The sequence below is a fragment of the Pteropus vampyrus genome, unplaced genomic scaffold, assembly GCF_000151845.1.
Source record: "Pteropus vampyrus isolate Shadow unplaced genomic scaffold, Pvam_2.0 Scaffold335, whole genome shotgun sequence".
Lineage (NCBI taxonomy): Eukaryota > Metazoa > Chordata > Mammalia > Chiroptera > Pteropodidae > Pteropus > Pteropus vampyrus.
The window spans coordinates 1,469,350-1,489,606 of NW_011889116.1; the positions used below are offsets into that span (position 1 = coordinate 1,469,350).

The following is a 20,257-nucleotide window of genomic DNA, read 5'->3' on the forward strand; positions in this document are numbered from 1 at the left end:
AATAAAGAGGCTACAGTGGAATGTCAACTATGATTAAAAAAAAAAAAAAAAAAAAAGAAAAAAAAAAAAAAAAAAAAAAAAAAAACAACAACAATCCAAATGAAAATGTGGAGGAAAGAAGGAAGGCTATTACATGAAGGAAATAATATATTACTTCTTAAAGTAATTACTATGTATGTAGTCCTTAAATATTACCTAAAAGTATTGATACATCCAATCTACTTAGAAGTATAAAAGGGAATTTGAGACTTTTAGAGCAAAATGAAAGGAGATAATAAAGTTGAGGAAGATATGGGATTAACTTAAAGAGCAGAAACATCTCTGTGAGGGAGATATTTAATACTGTTATAACTAAGTAAGCAAGAGGAGTAAAAGAGACACAAATAAAACACAGAACTTTCAATGAAAGAGTCCAAGCCTCTTGATTTTCCCAAAGGCAAGACTCTTTATCCACAATTAAGCGATAAAGGTATTAATAGCCACGTGTTGGTTATGTTAAAGGTCTAAAGTATACCCATACTTAAAAGTACAACTGATCACTAAATTACATGCCCCAAATAAAATCAGAAGATTTCTAATTTTTATAAGGCCAAGAAAATATGCAGACAGAAAGAAGGTTGTGGCTCAAAACAAGGGAAAAGGTCACTACAATGTAGAGAACAGAACCAGAAAGAGAAAACTTGAAACAAAGAAATCAAATCTCAAAAATTTCTCTAACTAGCAGTGAGATTATGACAAAAGCTGTTTTAAAAGAGATATTGTAATACCTGATGAATATATGCTGCTTTTCTTCACATAATTGATAAAGATTTTTGTTGGTTTTAATTAAAGCAAAGACTCTCTATGAAAGGAGTTTTAGTCCCGACTCATGTGTTAATGGAGATAGCACTACAACTGGTTCTTAAGAGATATGCCATAAATTCATAAACAAGTAACAAAGCATTAAATTGAATACAATTATTCTAAATAAAAGAGCTAGATTCAAAAATTTTCATGATTAAAAAACAGGAGAGCTGAATAAAATATTTGGAGATTACTTGTGTAGCATAGCAATGGCTTCTCTCGTTTTCAACTGATCGAGTCCAAAAGTTAAAGCAAAACGTCGAGCAAGTTCTTTTATGCCACTGAATGTTGAGGATGATCTATCAAAATTATAGCCATTTTCCTGTATCATTTCATTAAAAAGCTGTTTGGAAAGAAAGCAAGCATGTTAAAGTTTTTTGATAACTATGAATTATTAACATCTTTAAAAATACTGTATTTCTACTTAAAATACACTAGATGATCCCTAAATGAGGCATTGTATTTTATACTAAAATATGAATTTTTAAAACACATGACACAAATGACCAAAATTGTAGCACTCCATATATTCACACTAGAGATAAGTAGTGACTTTAGAAACTCTTTAGTTATGGCAGATTTCTATTCTGCTGGAATTAACTGGACATTAAGATAGCATATAACACAAAGTAAAGGAAAATGAAACCCACCAAATTATTAGGCAACTATGCTCCGCTATTTACACTTAAATGATGAATTTCAATTTCACATCAAGAACTTTCATCATAAAGTCAGCAAATCAAAATGCAATTTTTCAAATATCCAACTGCCAAGCTTTTAAACAGACAATGGCTACTACTACTGATAAGAATACAGTGCAATGAGCACTCTGATCTGCTGGGAACATAAAACTGAGGTAGTCTTCCTTTCTATAGAACAATATGGAAAAATGTAGTAAAAGGTTTAAAATTCTGATATCCTTTGACTAAGCAATTATAATTATCAGACTTTATATTCAAAAGAAATAATATTTGTGCATAATACATAGGTACAAAAATGTTTTTGTTTTAGTGACATTTATAATGACAAAGATCGTAAAAGAACTCAACATCAAACAAGAAGAGATCTTGGTTCCATTATGGTCTCTGTATAAAATGGAATACTAGATAGTCATTTTAAATGCTGAGGAAAGTATTTAATGGCATAAAAATGTTCAGGATTTATTAATATGAAAAGTCCAGGCTCGGAAAATAGAATGCACAATGACTTAATTTTTGTAAAAATAAGATTTCATATAGGCATAAAAAAGACTAAGAAGGTTATTAAAAACTAAAAGTGTTGTAAGTGGGAAAAAAATAAAGATAAGTTGCTTTTTTCTAGTTCCTATATTTTCTAAACTTTCTCTACCAAGCAGCTATTATTTTATAGCAAAAGTTATTTTAGTGCTACCTTTAAAATCTTCTACATTCTATTAATTTTAATAAAGAGTACCCAAATGAAATTAAGAACTTTCATATCTAGATTTCTAAGGAAGTTTATCACATTGAAATGGGTTATATTTTGGATGCATTTGGTCTCTAGAGACAACAGTATACTGAGCAAATGATTTTTTACCTAATTAAACCTGCCTTGCCACTGCTAAAATGAAAATGACTGCTGCATTTTGATTATAAGATTGATATTCATTAAAGTAAATATGGAAATATACAAAGAAAAAAGTAAAATTCACCTGAAACCTACACCAAAGTAACTTAACCACTGCTAACAGTTAATTTTTCCCAGATATGGAAATCTTTATACATTAATGAATACAGATCTACATTAAAGTGCTACACAATGATCATTGCAGAGATATACTACATAATATATACATCTAATAATATCCTATCGATGGACATTTGGATTATTTCTAATTTCTTGTTATAAACAATGTTGCCATATATAATCTTATACCTACATCTGTTTTTGCAAACTTGTCCTATTATCACCTTGGAAAAATTTTTAAAGGTATAATTGCTGTCTCAAATGGCATACACATTATAAATTTTGACAAATATTGCCAAACTACCTACCAAGGAAGGTTTACCAATATTTACTGATGACGGTACCTATATCCCCCATACCTTACAGCTATAGGTGTTGCCAATCTTGCCAATCTGAAAGCAAAAAATAATCTCACTTGTACAATGTCTACTAGTGAGATTGAACATCTTGTTTTCTACTTTTATGAAACGTCTAGTCTATCCTTTGTCCATTTTTCTACTGTTACCTTGAAAACTATTCATTGTTAATAGTGTTAGCCTAAAGTTGGTACTCTTAATGTCTTACCTGCTGCAAACTGAGAATAAGGGTCTTTGCACATTGAATTTTGTCTATCTGTCTTGTTTTACTCATTGTTTCTTTGATGATATCTCCATAGTCATTATAATACTAGAAAAGAAATTTGTACAAATTAAAGATTTATCTCTTACAACTACTGGACAATAAGACTAACTTTAGGTTAATCATGTATGCATGTCGCAATGTATGTATTTGGCTGAAATTATGCCTTCAAAGACATAAAAGAAAACTAAGATAATTTCTAAGCACAGAATCCCAAACTTCAGTAAAATTAGAAATACCAGGGTGGTAAATACACAATAGAATTTACAGATGTTAAATGATAATGTATACCTGAAAATTATATAATTGTATTAACCAATGTTACCTCAATAAGCTTAATTAAAATTTTTTTTAAATTCAAAAAATAAAACAAAGGAGAATAAACATCAAAATATATTTCAAGCTAAAAAAAAAAGAACTATCGGACAGTTAAGATATAATCATAGTAAGCTCTAAACTTGGTTTTAAGGAGGCATGGCATAAAACAATAATTAGGTTATGCAGATTTTCAGAAATAACACAAAGGTATAAACAAAGTTCGTGTGCTCTGTGAGTTATATTATATGAATATAATCAGTTACTTTCATAACTTAATCATTGCTATTGGCATATAATTTATGTGCAGTTTCCAACTTTATTAATTTGGCTTATAGAAACTAATAGTCTCTTAACATTTAAAAGAAAACTTATTTTGTGTGACATTTATATCACACATTGCACATGAAATTTTTTCTAATTTAAAAGTTTCAAAATGCATACATGACGACTATTAGAAATAAAAGGATAACCATGCCCCTGACTAATAAAATTGACTTTAATCTAGAATGCCTAAGTTTAAAAGTTTAAAACTTGCAAAATTACTTCATCATAAACAACCTTAGTTTAAAAACAAACCATCAATTATCATGCCAAATAACTTAAGTTCCAAAGTAATTTATCATGGTGCTAGAGTTCTATCATGTGGTAAAGTATTCCAAAGGGAGAAAGAGGTTTTGACAAATTACATATTTTTATTTCATGAAAGCAAAGGCTTAAAAAAGTTTATAATTCGATTTTACTGCGGAAGAATTAAAGAAAAGCTATATTAACCACATTTAGTCATATTCCATTAGTACAATTAACAATATCCTTTCTACTACTAAAAAATTAGAGACTCTCACATGTATTTATGAAAATTGTAAATAATTTACTCTGAATCGAATCAAAATTTTAGACCCTAACCTTAGCTATCACCGTGGAACAGATGAAGAAAGACAGGATATAAAAAGTATTGAGTTACTCAAGGTCACAAGTGGCATAGTAACCAAGCCAAAACTACACCATCTAGGTCTCCTGACTTCTGAAGTGACACTTTTAATGCTACATCAAAGCAGGGGAAGGACACCATCCTGTTGTCTTAAATTAAATCACAAATACAATTTCTAATAGTGTCAGTTAACCTAAGGCAAGCTATTTCCAATATTCCAAATACAAATGAACTCAATAACCCCCAAATTTCTATTATAATGGAGGAATGGGGTATGAGGAAATGCAACTGAAAATTTTTAAATATTTTAAGATTTCTTCTATACTAGGAAAGTAATTTACTCAAAAAAATTCACTGGCAACCAAACAGAAAAGCCAATGCTATATTCACTATCTTTAAGCATTACAAAAATATCTTGCTATCCATTTTTCAAACTTTACCTTCATATACTGCTTGAAGATATCTGCAGCTGTATTCATCTCCACCACAGTATATACAATCAGTTTACAAAATGCTGCAAGTAAATTTCTCCTCTTGTGCAGAGCTTCAATTTTACTGGCTTCATCCTCCTGCTGACCATCTAGGAAAAAAAGTTCCAAATATTATTAAGCCATCTGCATTTTACTTCAGCCATATATACTTTTTAATTCTCACTATAAAAGACCTTTAAAGAATTTGAAAAATAAGGAAAAACATTTAAATCAAATAAAAATTATAATTGCTCTCAGTATCTTGGTGAATTCTGATAGGCAAAATTTTGTGAAGTCAAAGAGTCAGAAGGTTGCTTGGTGAATATGGAACAGGAACAAGAGGACTGAGTCAGAGGAAATGATGTTAAGTGAAGCCGGGCTGGGCTTGCCTAACATACTGGGCTTGCCTAACACACTCATCTACTTCCGGAAAAGAATAGCTTGTCAGGGAGATCTGCATATTCAATGTCAGTTGGTTAAGGCCCTTTGTCCCCTGGGAGCAACCAACCTCAGAAATTCTCCAATCCCTTCCCTTTCAAGGACGATCCCATCCCTTTTTGTCACATACTTCTTTTATTCATATTACATATTTTCAGTTATACTGGCCTAGAAACCATATTGTCTTTTCAAGGAGATTTCATATATTTCTGTTCTGATCCATTATGTGAGATTTTGACATTCAGTTATCAAAGGGACAGACTTATTTTCAAATTTATAGTCAGGTAAGGTGTACTACAGCCTCCATGTACTTCCCAAGGATTGTTCCTAATTATTCAATACTGATAATAAAATTGTGATGAAGCCTCTTACATAAAAAGATATGTAAAGAATTTTCCTCTGGACAAATTTTACAAATGAAATTACTTAACCCATTTACCATTTGCCCCAAAATAATCGCGGCAGTGCTTGTGGCTGCAGTGTTTACCTAGAGATAATTCCCACGTTCCAGTCCTAACCTTACCCTCCCCCTGAAGTTTGCCATGGACTATCTTGCTTTTATTATTATTTTCACATCACTCTAGAATATCGATAGTCTCTGGAAACTATCCATCATTCTATTTATAGCATTCTGTTTATTAGTAGTGGTATTTCCATTTATAAAATATAGTAATTCTCGATCACTGAGAATGTCAAATCCTGGATGTTCTGCTTTGTGTTGTTCCATGCTTTGAAATTTACCACACGAAAAAATGAAATACTTATCATCATATACTTTTCTGTTACATCAGAACAAGATACAAGTTCTGTTTAGAAATAACTTCAAGAAGTTTTTATATTTTATTTTCACATTGAAAACCAGTCAGATTTGCTTCAGCCTCCAAGAGTGTGTTTATGTAAAATTAAGGCTGGCAGTGGGCTGGCACTTTTTTTCTAAACAGGAAATAGGTTTAAAAAAACATCATCTTATATTGATTTACAATTCTTTGGTTATCAGTGAATTTTCCTGTGCATTTATTAATCATTTATAGTTCTTCTTTTGTGAACAGTAGGTGCATATTCTGTCAGGTCTTCAATGTAAGATTGTCAATGTAAAAAAAAATGTGCAAAATAAGAATGCTCTTTTAAACAAGTATTTTTTTACCCTGCCTCTGATAATCCTTGATAACTGTTAGTAAGTTAAAACCAAATTTTGAGAACAGAAATTTCAGACCATCAGAAAAAGTTTTATCACAAGTGCATATCCCAGAATGCCAAAGCATTTGCTTAGAAACCTAAAACATATTGTTTACTCTGTTAAAAGATTACACTGAATATATGTTTTTTCTTAATGACACTGTGCTTAAAATGGATTTCTATACAACATTGTTAGGTACTGCCCTATGCAATGAAAGGGATAGACTTTTCCCACTAGAGACTGAATTATTAAGAGGCTTTGAACCCTAATTTTTAGGGTTTTTTCCTCACTTTATTTATCAAAAATTAGCCACCTTTTTTTCTTGTGGGTATTAAAGAATGTTAGAGAAGTTCCTAACATACTGGGCCATTCAGAGATGTCAGCAGCCATTACTATTATGTGTTGTCACTGCTTCTAGAAGCATTCCCTATTTTACTGTCCCCTTCTAATCTGATGTGGGCTAACTAATAAAATAATCATGAGTCTACAATGTCAGGGGTTATATGAGGATGAAAAGCAATGGAAACTGTCATATGCTGCTGGTGAGAGGATAAAACAATACCACCACTTTGGAGAATAATTTGGCAACATATGGTTGAGTTTAAGACGTACATGTTATATAATCCAGCAATTCCATTCGTAGGTATACACTAGAAAAGCATTTGCACATGTGTTCAAGGAGATAAGTATAAGGACATTTGTTATAACACTATTTATAATGGGGAAAAATTAAAACAACCTAAACCTAAATGGCTCATCAATATGAAAATAAAGGGTCATAAATTCATATCACATAATATTCGGCAGTCAAGATTAAAAGAAAAGCTACTAACCACATGTGATCACTGACGAATTTCAAAAATAATGTTAACTCCAAAGAAACAAGATACAAAACAAAATGTCTGACATGATACCACTTATGTGGAAGCTAGCAGCAGAAAATGAACTACATATTGATAAGATACATAAACTCCTGGCAAAATAAAATGCCTGATAAACACCAAATTCAGGAGAGCAGTTATCTCTAGGGAAAAGAGAGAATAAAATTGGAGAGAGATACAAATGAAGGTTTCTTTTGTATACATGCTTTACTCCTTTAAAAAATTATGAAACAAGTACAGAAAATTTGACAAATGCTGGTGGTATGTACAAATGTGTTGTATTTTATACTCTTCCATAGAACTGAAATACATTTCATTTTTGAAGTGTAAATAGAAGAAAGTTTAAGAAGACTCTGAGTGTAATTCCATAGAGTTCCTAGAAAATTCAGTAGTACTGGCAAGCTTATTTTCATTCTATTTCCCATGATTTAAATGGAGTCCATCCCCTAACTAACAACAGGGTTGTGGACCAACACTGATTTTGTATCTGTTTTTGGAATACAAATATGCTTTCTCAAAGAAGTTTTAAAAACTCCTACTCATCGTTTAGGATCTATTTCAGATGTTAGATTATTTCAATGTTTTGACTCCTACGGACCAGTCAGAACTTCTTCTACATATTCACAACACTTTGTACATGCCTCTTACTTATCAAATTGTATTATAATTTCTTATTTTTCAATATGTCCTTTCCACTTGAATTGCATTCTTAAAGGAAAGAACATTGTTTCAGTTTTTGATATCCATAGCATCTAGTATACTACCTGCTGGCCAATAAATGTCAAATCAATGTTAAAAATCAAAGCATCAGTAAACTAATAGCTGAAGGTGAATAAGTACATCAACTTCAGTACAGGGACGCTGACATTGTTTTGGCTATTCTAGGTTTCTCAATTACGTTCCAGTTAAGTTTTCAATACTTGAGAACAAAGCTCTTTATTGGTTAAAAAAAAAAAAAAAGGTAAATCATGTCTAGAATTATATATTTATTATACTGATTTGCAGTGATGTGTCAGTTTATGTATGAATACACACATATTGATGTTATGCTGTCCTTCAATTATACCTTCAAATTAAAAACAAACTGAGAAAGAAGCCACCAAATACTATTTGTTTTTGCATGACTTCTGCTTGCCTTAAGTAAGGCATCTCTGTATGAAATTAGAGTTTGAAGAGTAACTTGATCCTAGGCAAGGCTAGTTCAAATATTTTACTGTGAACATTCTGTACTGCCCCAGACTTTTACAGAATAGTTTCAAACATTTTCCAGCATTGAGAAATTACATAGTTTAATACCCTCACTAAAATATGAAAGTATACAACAAAAACATCAAACACTATTCTGCTCAAATTACCTGAATACTGGTATTATCAATGATTAAGGGGAAGACGGAATAAATTATATTGAGTACTACTATATGCCCAGACACTGTACTAGTCACTTTGCTCAATTTAATTAATTCACACAGTTCTGTGAGATAGCTATAAATGAGAAAGACAAGCTCAGGGCTACTGAGAAGCAAAGATCTGACTCCAAAGCCTATGCTCTGTTTTACAACATTACAAGAAATGAAGACAAATGTGCTAGAACATGTACCTGGTATTTCATGTTTTAAGAATAAAATATCAAATACTAATGCAACACTTCATATCATTGTTACTTAAATCTAATTTATGGTGGATACACAGATTTAACAAAAAGCTGGCAATAAAATTACCTGCACTGTTATTATCATCATCCTGTTCAATGAAGACATGATCCAGAATAAAGCTGAGCAACTCAGACTGTAATGAAGAATCAGGGGTGTAAACTAATGGTTCTAACATGTCACGCCCTCCTGACATAATCTGATGGCTGAAGATCATCAAAATATCACATAGAATAGTGAAGGCCTATTAAAAAAAAAAGGGACAACATGCTATAAACCAACGTTTCTCACCAACTACCAAAAATAACATACATATTTAATACAGAAATAGAATCCAACTTTCTGTATTTGGAACTATTAAAAAAAAAAATCAAGGCTTAGTTTTTGTCTAAGATTTTAAAGCTGGGAAATGTAATTTCTATAACAATAACTACTAATATTTGCATCATGCTTTACTAAATACAAGATAATTTCACAAGTTTGGTTTTTTTTTTTTTTTTTAAGAACTTAAATAACTTGTGCAATATGCTAACACTACCAAAACATGCAGTCAGGACTCAACCTCAGGTTTCCTGACTTTAAATCCCACACTCTATATCACATTACAATGTACCTTGTGGCATACATTCTCAAATATGAAATAATGTATAACTTAGTACCATTCTTTTCTTCTATGGAAGAAAAAAACTCATACCAATATCTCCTAGAAGATTTCTTAGAAGAGAGACCACAAAGTCTATGGTACTTTTTAGCACTCTCATTCTCAATACGTGTGGTAATTAAGTAGAACAAACATAACCAAGTATAAGCCTGCTTAATGATTATGCATCAGGCAAATCTGACAGTATCAGAATAAATATAAGGCTGAAATTATATTTCAAGAAGCTTAATTAAAACTCTACCAGGCATTTTAAATGGTTTCAAACACTGGTAAAAGTAGTCAGAAGGTAACTGAGAAAAGTTATCTGTTGGAAAAGGGGATTGAAAACAGAATTTTGGGGTCACAATGTTAACAGGAAATTACATTTAGAAATAGATTATAATACAGAGCAGATCTTAATAATAGTTTTGCCTTTCTGGAACTAACCACTTTTACTTCTTACTCTTTATGCTTTTACTTCTTTTTTAAGTCTCCTCTCCTTATTTTACTACTATAGTAGTAATTTATACCTATCAGGATATTTCAGTTTATAAAAACTTTTGCAACATACATGGTAAGGATATAAAGTGATAAGCATGGTGGTATTTATTAATTAGGTGAACTAACAGGTCAAGTGAGCTAACCAGGACATATTCCTAGAAGCTTGTTAGGAAGAATGACATACAAGCTATTTAATAACCAAATCGCCTCCAAGGCCTAAACAGATTACACTGGAGGTTACACACAATAACTCAGAAGGAATTATGTATTAACACTGTAAAAAATAGGAAATTTAAAGATGAATGAATAGCTTGGTGGCATATGAAAATATATCAAGTAATATTTTATGTATTAAGTTTGATATCAGTGCGTACTTCATTAAAATCCTATTCGAAGGGTTTAACTCTGAATTCAATTTCCTACCTTCAGAAAGTTTGTTCCTTTCATGTGAATTGTAGAGATGAAAATTAAAGTTCCAAATCCTTTATTGCTATAGCACAAGACTACTTACATAAAAATTCAGCAATGTAATAATCATGACAATATACTTTACACTTTTGCAAAAAAAAAAGCAAAATCCAATAATTGGAATTTGGCATTTAATATAGTCTAATTTATTTGTGTCTATGCATATATGTATGGAAGAGACAAAAGGAGATAGAAATAAGAAAAATGTTACCAACAGTTGTAATAAATGTAAACTTTTAACTATAAAAATCTAAATGTATTTCATTAAAATTAGTTTTGATATTTTAAAATGAAATAAAGACAAATAATGACAAAGAAAAGGGTTGAACGACTTGGTACTTTGTAGTTGAACAATTATATTTCAACAACTTTCTTGGTAGCTTTAAGAAGTAAGTCCACCCGGAATTAAAACAGTACCCAACATAATATAAGCTGCTAAAAACAGCACTTATAATGACCACTGGGGCTCTAACCCAAGATACAAAGGTTAAGCAGGTCAAAAAATCCTTGAAATCATCCTAAGTATTTTGACTATCATTATTAATATTTCTTATAAAATGATCATAAAAACATCTTCCCCACAGAAGCATTTAAAAGCATGTATCCAGAAAAGCTTAATCCTCTAATAGAAAATTAGAACTAAATAGGCTCTTGAGTCTCGGGATCAGAATTCATTTTACAGATGGGAAAACCACCTATGGCACCAGGTAACCACACATTTCCGGAATAAGAAAGTTGGCAATAATGGAATCATTAGGACATATGATGTAGGAAGGTAACACAATGCTTTGAAGGCAGGGAAGTGGTTCTCTGACAAAGCCATCGTAAGAAAAAATAACTTACACATCAGGATAGGCAGGGATGTCAATATCCGATCATATTATTAGAGATGAGAAAACTGTATGGACCTTTTGCTCCCTAAGCCATATTTGTTACACTTGTTGCTTTCAGGAATAACATTTTTAACTTCATACATCTAATTTGTATACATGGGTCTGTTTACCAAGTATATCATAATGAAACAACACAGAATAACTACAACATGAGGGTAATGTATAATGCAATTTATAAATTCCATATAAAATTCATACACTAGTCAATTTTTGAGCATTGTATACATGTACAGATAGAAAGTATTTCTACTTTGCTCAATCTCAGTATTAAATTTCCTATATTAGTTCAGATATTTAAGGTTGCTTACAAAAGACTGCTATCTGTAGTAACTACTAACCTGTTCCTTAACAGTAGTATTCACGTTGGTCAGGTAATGCTGACATATCTGACAGAATACCCTCATCTGTTTCTTTAAACGCAGCAAGTCCTCCTTCAAAAAATTTAACATTTAAAAATGTTGTATAAAAACTTGGTATTTAAGATATTTTAAAATTACATAAACATTATCATATATAACTATATTAACTCTGCTTGTACATTTAAAATTCTTTATTATTTATCAGAAAGGAAAACAAAAACAAATTAGACCATTTTTCTTAAAAATCTCAAACTGCAGCATTAAAACTATCAGGTATATTAATGGATAATATCCTAAGTGGTCTGGGTCCTTTAGAATGAGAAAACTTAAAGAGTAAAGATTTATGCACCATTCTCACTTTGTAATCTGAAGGTTGGCAAACTGATGAATGGAAAAAATTAATTAAAATAAAAAGAACAATTTTTCATCTCTTATTTGAAGGATACTGTTTGTATTGTTTAAAAACAGAGAGGAACAAAAATAAATTTTGTGGTATTATTCCAATTTTTAAAAAGTATCATAAACTTACATTAAAAAGATGAATCTTTTTCTTGCATTTTCTATTTCTAAATATTTACCAGTTAATTTAAAACAGAAAATCATTCTATAAAGATCTTCCATATTAATTTATTTAAGGCATAACCTTTGGCCCATCTTCTGTACTGAATGTCAAATGACAGAATATTAGTACATATTTGGTATTTGTAATAGACAAGTTAAATAAAAACCAGTATAACTTGGAGATTGATTTGGTGAAGAAAATTCAAACAACCTTCAGCATAATTCTGTTTTCAATAATATTTTTAGCTTTTCTCTTCTACCAAAAGTTACCCTTTTTCCCATTTTAATTTTTAACTCAGTACTTTTAACTTAGGTGTCCAATCATATTTACTAATATGGTTGCAGTTCCTACTAGAAGCTTGATACCAAGTTAAATAAAAGTATTATGTGTTTGACAAAAAGCACAGTTATAACAACAAAACAATATTGCTTTTTCAAAGGGAAAATAGTCATTTATAGCTATAACAACATCTTGTGCTTAAAAGCTCAGAGAAATTCTAAGCATTTAAAATTTTTCTGTGGCTTTATGTAAAAGAAAGTTAATATCAAGATGATTGCTTTTTGAGGGCAATACTTATAAGCAATTAATTCTATGACTTCTAGAAATTGCTGAATATTTATAAAAATGTGCCAAAAACAATATTTAAGGCAACATTACAAGTACAATGTTTCAAGCTTCCAATTTACAAATGGAAAAGACAGTGCTGTTTAGTTAGTTACTAAACAAGACAGCAAGGGTCACCATTACCAATAAAAATTTAAAAGTTCTAAGACCTAGTAACTGGTTCATTACACTCACCCAGAAAATGATTTATCAATTTGGAACATCAGTAAAGAGATCGTGAGCATAAACAAAGTAATCCTAAAACAACATCAAGGCATAAGAAAATCTAGGGGCAACTGGCTCGTTATCAGCAATTAATGTAATACGACAGCTGTATCTGCTTGTTTCAAAGGCTCCTTGGTCATCATTTTAAAAAATCTATATTCGTATTATTTACTCAATACTTTTGAGAATACGGAAATCCATAAATTGTGCAACCTTCAAATGTGAAATTTTTCATTTAAAATCATACCCTGAAGCAAAACATATTAATGTCCTTTCACTAAATATACATTAAACTACAAACACGGATGTTTTTAAATTGTTCCTATTAAAAGTATAAGTTTGCTGAAATGATATTTAATCTACTAAAAAATCCCACTGAATCACCACAAACCTTTGTAGAGCTGCTTTCAGTTATCTTTGCAAGCTGCCAAAGGATTACATAGTGAGTACATTGCAATGCATGAATAACAATCTGAAAAAGAACCAAGAAAATACAGTTAAAATTTAAAAAGTCACAAGTCTTCTTTCTCAAAGTATATAACTCAGAAATAAATAAAAACCTGCTCAGGCATGTCTCCATTTTCAATTCCGGTTTTCAATAGTTTGTAATTACAAGCAAACAAATCCCACTTTGAAAGATCGTGGGCACTGTAAAAAAAAAAAAAAAAAAAGAATTAAGTTATATTAGCAGCCATAGCTTAACCAAGTTGTTTTGGACTTGAGTTTTAACAGAATGCTATTAATATAGCGAACTTTTAACAGGCACCCACAACAAAAAGTGCATTTTTTTTAAAGTATGTTAGTTGGTAATGTGTCATTCTCCAATTCAAAACATGACTCTGCCAAGTACGTTTTCCCCAAAAGCACAAGAAATCTAGCAAAGAATCTGATAACATTATAACCCCAAAACATGCAAATTGGTTTTGTCAGTTTTAAGAAATCAGAAACTTTAAGATTCTACTTACTTATGAAAAGCAGTGATTCTCTTTAATGTTGACAATACCTGGTATGCATCATCTTCATCAGGTTCTTCACCCTGCAAATATTAATTATACAATATTAAACATTAATAACCACCAAAGTGAAACACTTCAGGCTATCACATTGGTGATAGCACCTTGACAAAAAGAATAACCTAATAAAAACCACAATTAACTTTGTCATTCAATACCTAAATATGGCCAAATTTAAAGCAATATGGCTGGAGTAATGCATCAACAGTTATCATCACAGGAACATTATACTATACCCAAGAGAGAAAAAGTGAATGACATTCTCCCTTTTTCCTTTAAGCAACCCTGACACAAAACTATGAAGACACCTGCTCTTTTACAGTAATATATGCATTAGGACAATAAAAATATATATATTAGAGGACAAGCAAGAGATCATAAAAACACCTAAAGAACAAAAACTACATAAATATAATACAGCACTGAAAAGATATATCAGACCAATCACGTTTAATCTGGAAAAAAACCTCTGAGTAAGGACTAGATATGCTAGTCCTTTCTGGATATCAACTTTACAATTTAGAATAACAAGTTTTTGAAAATTTATGAGTCTTAATACATGAAACTTATAAAGTTTGTTAAATACTATCAACTTGGTGTATTGAACCCCGGGTCTCTCAAAAAGCACTTAGCTGTTTTTAAACTTCAATTTTTCTACAAAATAATTAAACCAAATTAACAAAACACTGCTTGATTTTAAATTAACTTGTCCTTATCACAATCATATCCAGCCAAGAGTAGAGCCATTAAAAATTTTAACTAAGAATGTGATCATTGTACATCAACATATTTGTAGAAATTGCCAAATAAGCAAAACTTATTAAACATAGAGAGACCGGGCAAAATGGCGTAAATGATAGAGGCTTTGTTCATCCCCTCTTGCGACCACACCAAAAGTGTGACAGAAACACGGAGCAAACAGCAAGTAGAGTCGCCTGGGGGTCTAAATGAACAGAAGCACTACAACTAGGGAGAGAAATAAAACATCAACCTGCAATGGTAGAAGGTAGGAGGGGGCGAAGACGTGAGGCTGCCTGGTCCTGAGCAGCAGCCGGCAGCTGCAGATGCCTCTTAAAGGGGCCGTGTCCGCGACTGGACTTTCGCGGTGACGGACTCACTCGCTGACCTTGGTTTCTGGCGTGGCCTCTTGAGGCAACTATAAGTACAGTATCTGTGGATTGCTTGCTGAATCTTAACAGGTGTCCCCATAAGAGACACGGCTGGGGCTAAACTTGGCCTGCAGCTGAACCCCTCTTAAGACTGTGCCGCTGCACACCTACTACACGAAGCCACACTAATAAGACTGGGAGACTTATTAGGAGCTTTGATTATTACACAGAAATAGCCACAGAAAGGCAGCCAAATTGGGAAGGCAAAGAAACAGAAGCCATATGAAAGAACAGAACATAGATCAAGGAAAAACGAAGTCAAGCAATCTAACAGATGCAGAATTCAAAACACTGGTTATAAAGATGCTCAATGAACTTAGGGAAAGAGTATATGAACTCAGTGAGAACTTTAACAGAGATTAAAAAAAACATAAAAATGGAAATGGAAATTATAAAAGGGTACCCATCAGATTTGGAGAACACATTATCTGAGATGAAAAGTATATTAGAGGGAATCAACAGAGTGGATAAAGAAGAGGATCGAACCACCAATATAGAGGATGGAGAAGCCAAAGACACTCAACCAGAATGATAAGAAAAAGAAGCCAAGACTATAATAATCATTTAAGGAGTCTATGGGACACAATTAAATATAAAAATATCTGTGCCATAGGAGTACCTGAAGGAAAAAAAGAAGTTGAAGAACTATTTGAAGAAATAATGATGGAAAACTTCCCTAACCTGGTAAAGGAAATGGACATACAACCCCAGGAAGCTCAGAGAATCCCAAAAATCAGAGATCCAAAGAAGCCCACACCAAGACACATCATCATTAAAATGCCAAAGGTTAAATACAAAGAGAGCATCTAATAGCAGCAAGAGAAAAGCAGTTAGTTAGTTACCTACAAGGGAGCACCCATAAGACTGGCAGATGATTTCTCAAAAGAAACTATGTAGGACAGAATGGCTTGGCACAAAATATTCAATGTGATGAAAACCCGGGATCTACAACCAATAATACTTTATCCAGCAAAGCTATCATTTAGAGTCAAAGGACAGATAAAGGGCTTCACAGACAAAAATAAGCTAAAGGAATTCATCGACACCGAACCAGTATTATAGGAAATGTGGGAGAGACTTCTTTAAGAAGTAAAAAGTGTATCAAAATCACAAATAAAGAATGGTAATAACTACATATTTATCAGCAAGTACCTCAAATGGAAAAAAATTAAGTGCACCAACCAAAAGAGGGTGGCTGAATGGATAAGACAATACTACATATGCCACCTACAAGAGACACACACACAGACTAAAAGGAAGAGGATGGAAAAAGGTACTGCCTCGATGGACCTAGAGGGTATTGCGCTGAATGAAGTCAGAGAGAAAGACAAATACCACATGATTTCACGTACAGGTAGAAGCTAAAGAATGAAATAAACAACAATAAAAACGGAGATAAACTCATAAATACAGAGAATATTTTGCGGGCTACTAGATGGGAGCGGGGTTGGGGGATGGTGAAAAAGGGCAAAGGGATTAAGAAGTACAAATGGATAGTTACAAAATAGTCATGGAGATATAAAATGTAGCATAAGGAAAATAGTCAATAATGTTGTAATAAATATGTAAGGGGGAAGAGGGGTACTAGATTTAGTGGGGTGATCACTTTGTGAATTATATAGATCTCTAATTACTATGCTGTACAACTGAAACTAATATATTATTGCATATCAACTATAATTGAAAAAACTCATTGAATTGTACAATGTAAATATAAGCAACTAACTATTATTGTTCAATAAAGCTGGAAAAAAGAAAAAAAACTTAGTAAGCATGGAATGTTACACACACAAAAAAATAACATGTTAAAAAAGTAATTCTTAAACAAGAAACCTGGAAATTACAAACTCCATATGATTTTTGCAGCATTAATGATAAAAATGATGTAGAAAAGCCTTTAGCATTTACGTATTAACTTGAGAATTATGAATTTTTATTTTATGCAAATCAATTAAATTGTTAAGGATATTTCCAGAAAAGATAAAAATCACAATAAAAATACAAGTGTATTTGAGTGCCATGCTTTAAGCCTATTTGGAAATACAACAGAAAAACACAGAAAACCCAAAAATTAACACTGACTGTAATAGCAGTTTCTCAAGACTTTAAAATATCAAAGACCATCACTGCCTTTCTTCACTAACACTGCCGAAATACTAAGAAATACCCTCCTTTTCTGAGGCTACATGACCACAGTCTAGCACTAATTTCTGTTTCATTAACACCCTGTTTCCTAACAGCCTCTTATTCAACTAAACCCTGGGAACTTCCCAGATCATTTCTTTAAAATAAAATTTTTTTAAAAAGGAAGATGTTAATTTTGTGTTCACCTTCCCCAAGTCACAAAGTTTTACCACCATCCTATGTTGGTGAAGTAATAGGAGCATGATGAATCACAGAACAAAAAATCTGAACATCTTTTCAATATACTGCTAGGAACTATCGCCAGGACTGGTGACTAATTCAGTTACTGAAGGGGAGTGGCCTAATTGACAAAATACTTGTAATATATACCTCTTGCAGAAAATCTTCAAGAAGCCGGTTAAATTTATCTGCCAACTCATCTATCAGCTGACTTCTTGAAATATCTACTCTGTTGAAGATTGTGAACTCTTCATTACAGAGTGCATGATAGGTTTTAGAACATGCTTCCAAAACATCTGTATCTGTGTGCTTCTCTACAATATTCCGGATCTGTCGTAATAAGGCATCCAAATGCTGCAAAATCAAAGTTTTTTTCCATTAAAACTAAGATATACATGGTAGGCATAAAACAACTACACCACCATGGTGAAAATATTCAAATAAAGTAACTCTACAACCAGTAGGACATACATTTTAAAGTACTTTTCTAGCCATGGTAAATAAATACACTAACCCACCCATACTTACTTTGTCAACGTTAACAGGATAACACCACCTATTTCACAGGGCTTTGGTGAGAATGTTAACACATTTGTAAAGAACTTACAATAGTTTCTGGGACACAGTAAAAGTATCCACTGGATATTAGCTACTTTTGTTTTGTAACTGCTATTGTCCAGTTACCCACCCCATTCTCCATAAATGACCAGTGACAGTCACATAATAGCTAGGAATGAGGGTATGGCTGTGGGATGAATCAAAAGGAAGTCTCATTAGTGCCATTCTCTAAATCTAACTTATCTAAAACATAGAAGGTATGTAAGGTATGTTTCCTTTCCCATTAGAAATTACAAAAAAACATTTCAAAAAATATAAACAATATGATGGGATGAACTAAACTAATAATTTTCCTTCAAGGTTTTTTTTCCCCCAAGGTTTTTTAATACACAGAAAACACCATACCTTTTCTAATCGTCCAGTGGTATATATTTCCAAATCAAAGTACTGAGGCAACTGCAACAGGTTTGTCACCTTTTCTGCATCTACAGAGTACTTCGAATTAAAAAAAAAAAACATGTCAAAAACATCACAGTAATGGTAAATAAATATTATGATAAAATTCTGTGTGGCATTTCCAAACCTGTAATTTCTTAGTAACATTCTGATACTGACACAAACTTACTTTAGCTAATAACTGAGGGAGGGCTACAGCAAAAAGTTCAGTGATTTTTGTCCTGTCATCCAACTGGGTCTTCTTCTCCTTTGCTGTCAGCACCTAAAGTAACACAATAAAGTAACTATGTATTTATTTATTAATACTGTTCCATGCTCAAGTTTAAGATATACAAAATAAGTAATAAAAGTACATTTTCAATGATGGATACAAACATTTTTACTATAAACTTGAAACCCAAAAGCGACAAAGAGAATAACTTGCATATAAGAAAATGCTACCACCTAAAATAACAACAACAGCAGCAAAAACCTGGGTAATTCTAGAGCCAAAATCAATACCCAATTACACTAACCAACTCTACCCTTTGGATGAAAGGAGATTCACTTAGAACAAGAAATATAGTTTAGGAGCTTATATAATAATGGGACTGAGCAGCATTTCATCCTACTTTAAGCTGTGGGCCATGATCAATGGGTTATGAAGTCAACATGTTACTACCAGCAATTAAAAAAAAATGAAAAAAGAAAAAAAGCCTAGAAAACAAGAAAATAGAAATGCATCACATACCATAAGTTTCAGTATTATGTGATCAAATGTTGTTTTAGTTACATACAAACACAAATACATAAATGTGTTTTAAGTCGCAATATAAAAAATGTATTTTTGTGCTTAATCAAAAAAGTTTAAAAGCCTGTGGAATTGTTGGTCTATGAGGCAAATACATGTGAACTTTGCAATACATAAAAAATTATCCTAGGAAATAGGAATTTCCCTATTTTAACAAATAATTATTTTTCATTTATTTTATTAAAAGAAAAAGAAAGCAAATCTATAAATAAACCAGAACAGACAAATGCACCACTCTAAAATGGTGCACTACATTCATTCTTGAAGGCAAGAACTGTCAATCACTGTATCTCCTGTAGTAACTAACAAGTATCTTGTGGAAAAACTCAAATTTCCCAAATTACTAATGCTTTAAAATTTACTTCTAACACATATTTCTAAGAAAAGATCATCTGAAAAATAAAATGTAAGGTTCAAAAATTTTAATTCTATGGTTACAAATAAGAATTTTATGAAAGACACTGAAAAAAAGAGGAATATAATTTAATACTGAAAATATATTGGCATACCCTTTTTCCTGTCCCTCTTCCCACAGGAGGATGACATTCAGCTGCTTGTCTAATGGTACAAAGCATTATTTCAATCAGAGCACTCTCTTGTCTATCCGTTAGTGCTGAAAAAATAATCAGA

The 20,257-nt window shown here is 31.8% G+C and overlaps 1 protein-coding gene across 8 annotated transcripts in view; it reads right to left on the minus strand.

Moving 5' to 3' along the window:
- The window catches only part of STAG2 (stromal antigen 2), a 119,502-nt gene that overhangs the window by 17,639 nt on the left and 81,606 nt on the right, over positions 1-20,257 (minus strand). For all 8 annotated transcript variants that reach the window (XM_011378222.2, XM_011378227.2, XM_023522165.1 and 5 more), the window contains 12 exons: positions 20,137-20,240; positions 19,007-19,099; positions 18,787-18,876; positions 17,974-18,177; positions 14,243-14,313; positions 13,838-13,925; positions 13,669-13,749; positions 11,867-11,959; positions 9,096-9,270; positions 4,852-4,991; positions 3,112-3,213; positions 1,038-1,186 (listed from right to left, as the gene is read on the minus strand). In XM_011378222.2, coding sequence (XP_011376524.1) covers positions 1,038-1,186; positions 3,112-3,213; positions 4,852-4,991; positions 9,096-9,270; positions 11,867-11,959; positions 13,669-13,749; positions 13,838-13,925; positions 14,243-14,313; positions 17,974-18,177; positions 18,787-18,876; positions 19,007-19,099; positions 20,137-20,240 — 1,390 coding nt within the window. The remainder of the gene's footprint in view (positions 1-1,037; positions 1,187-3,111; positions 3,214-4,851; positions 4,992-9,095; positions 9,271-11,866; positions 11,960-13,668; positions 13,750-13,837; positions 13,926-14,242; positions 14,314-17,973; positions 18,178-18,786; positions 18,877-19,006; positions 19,100-20,136; positions 20,241-20,257) is intronic.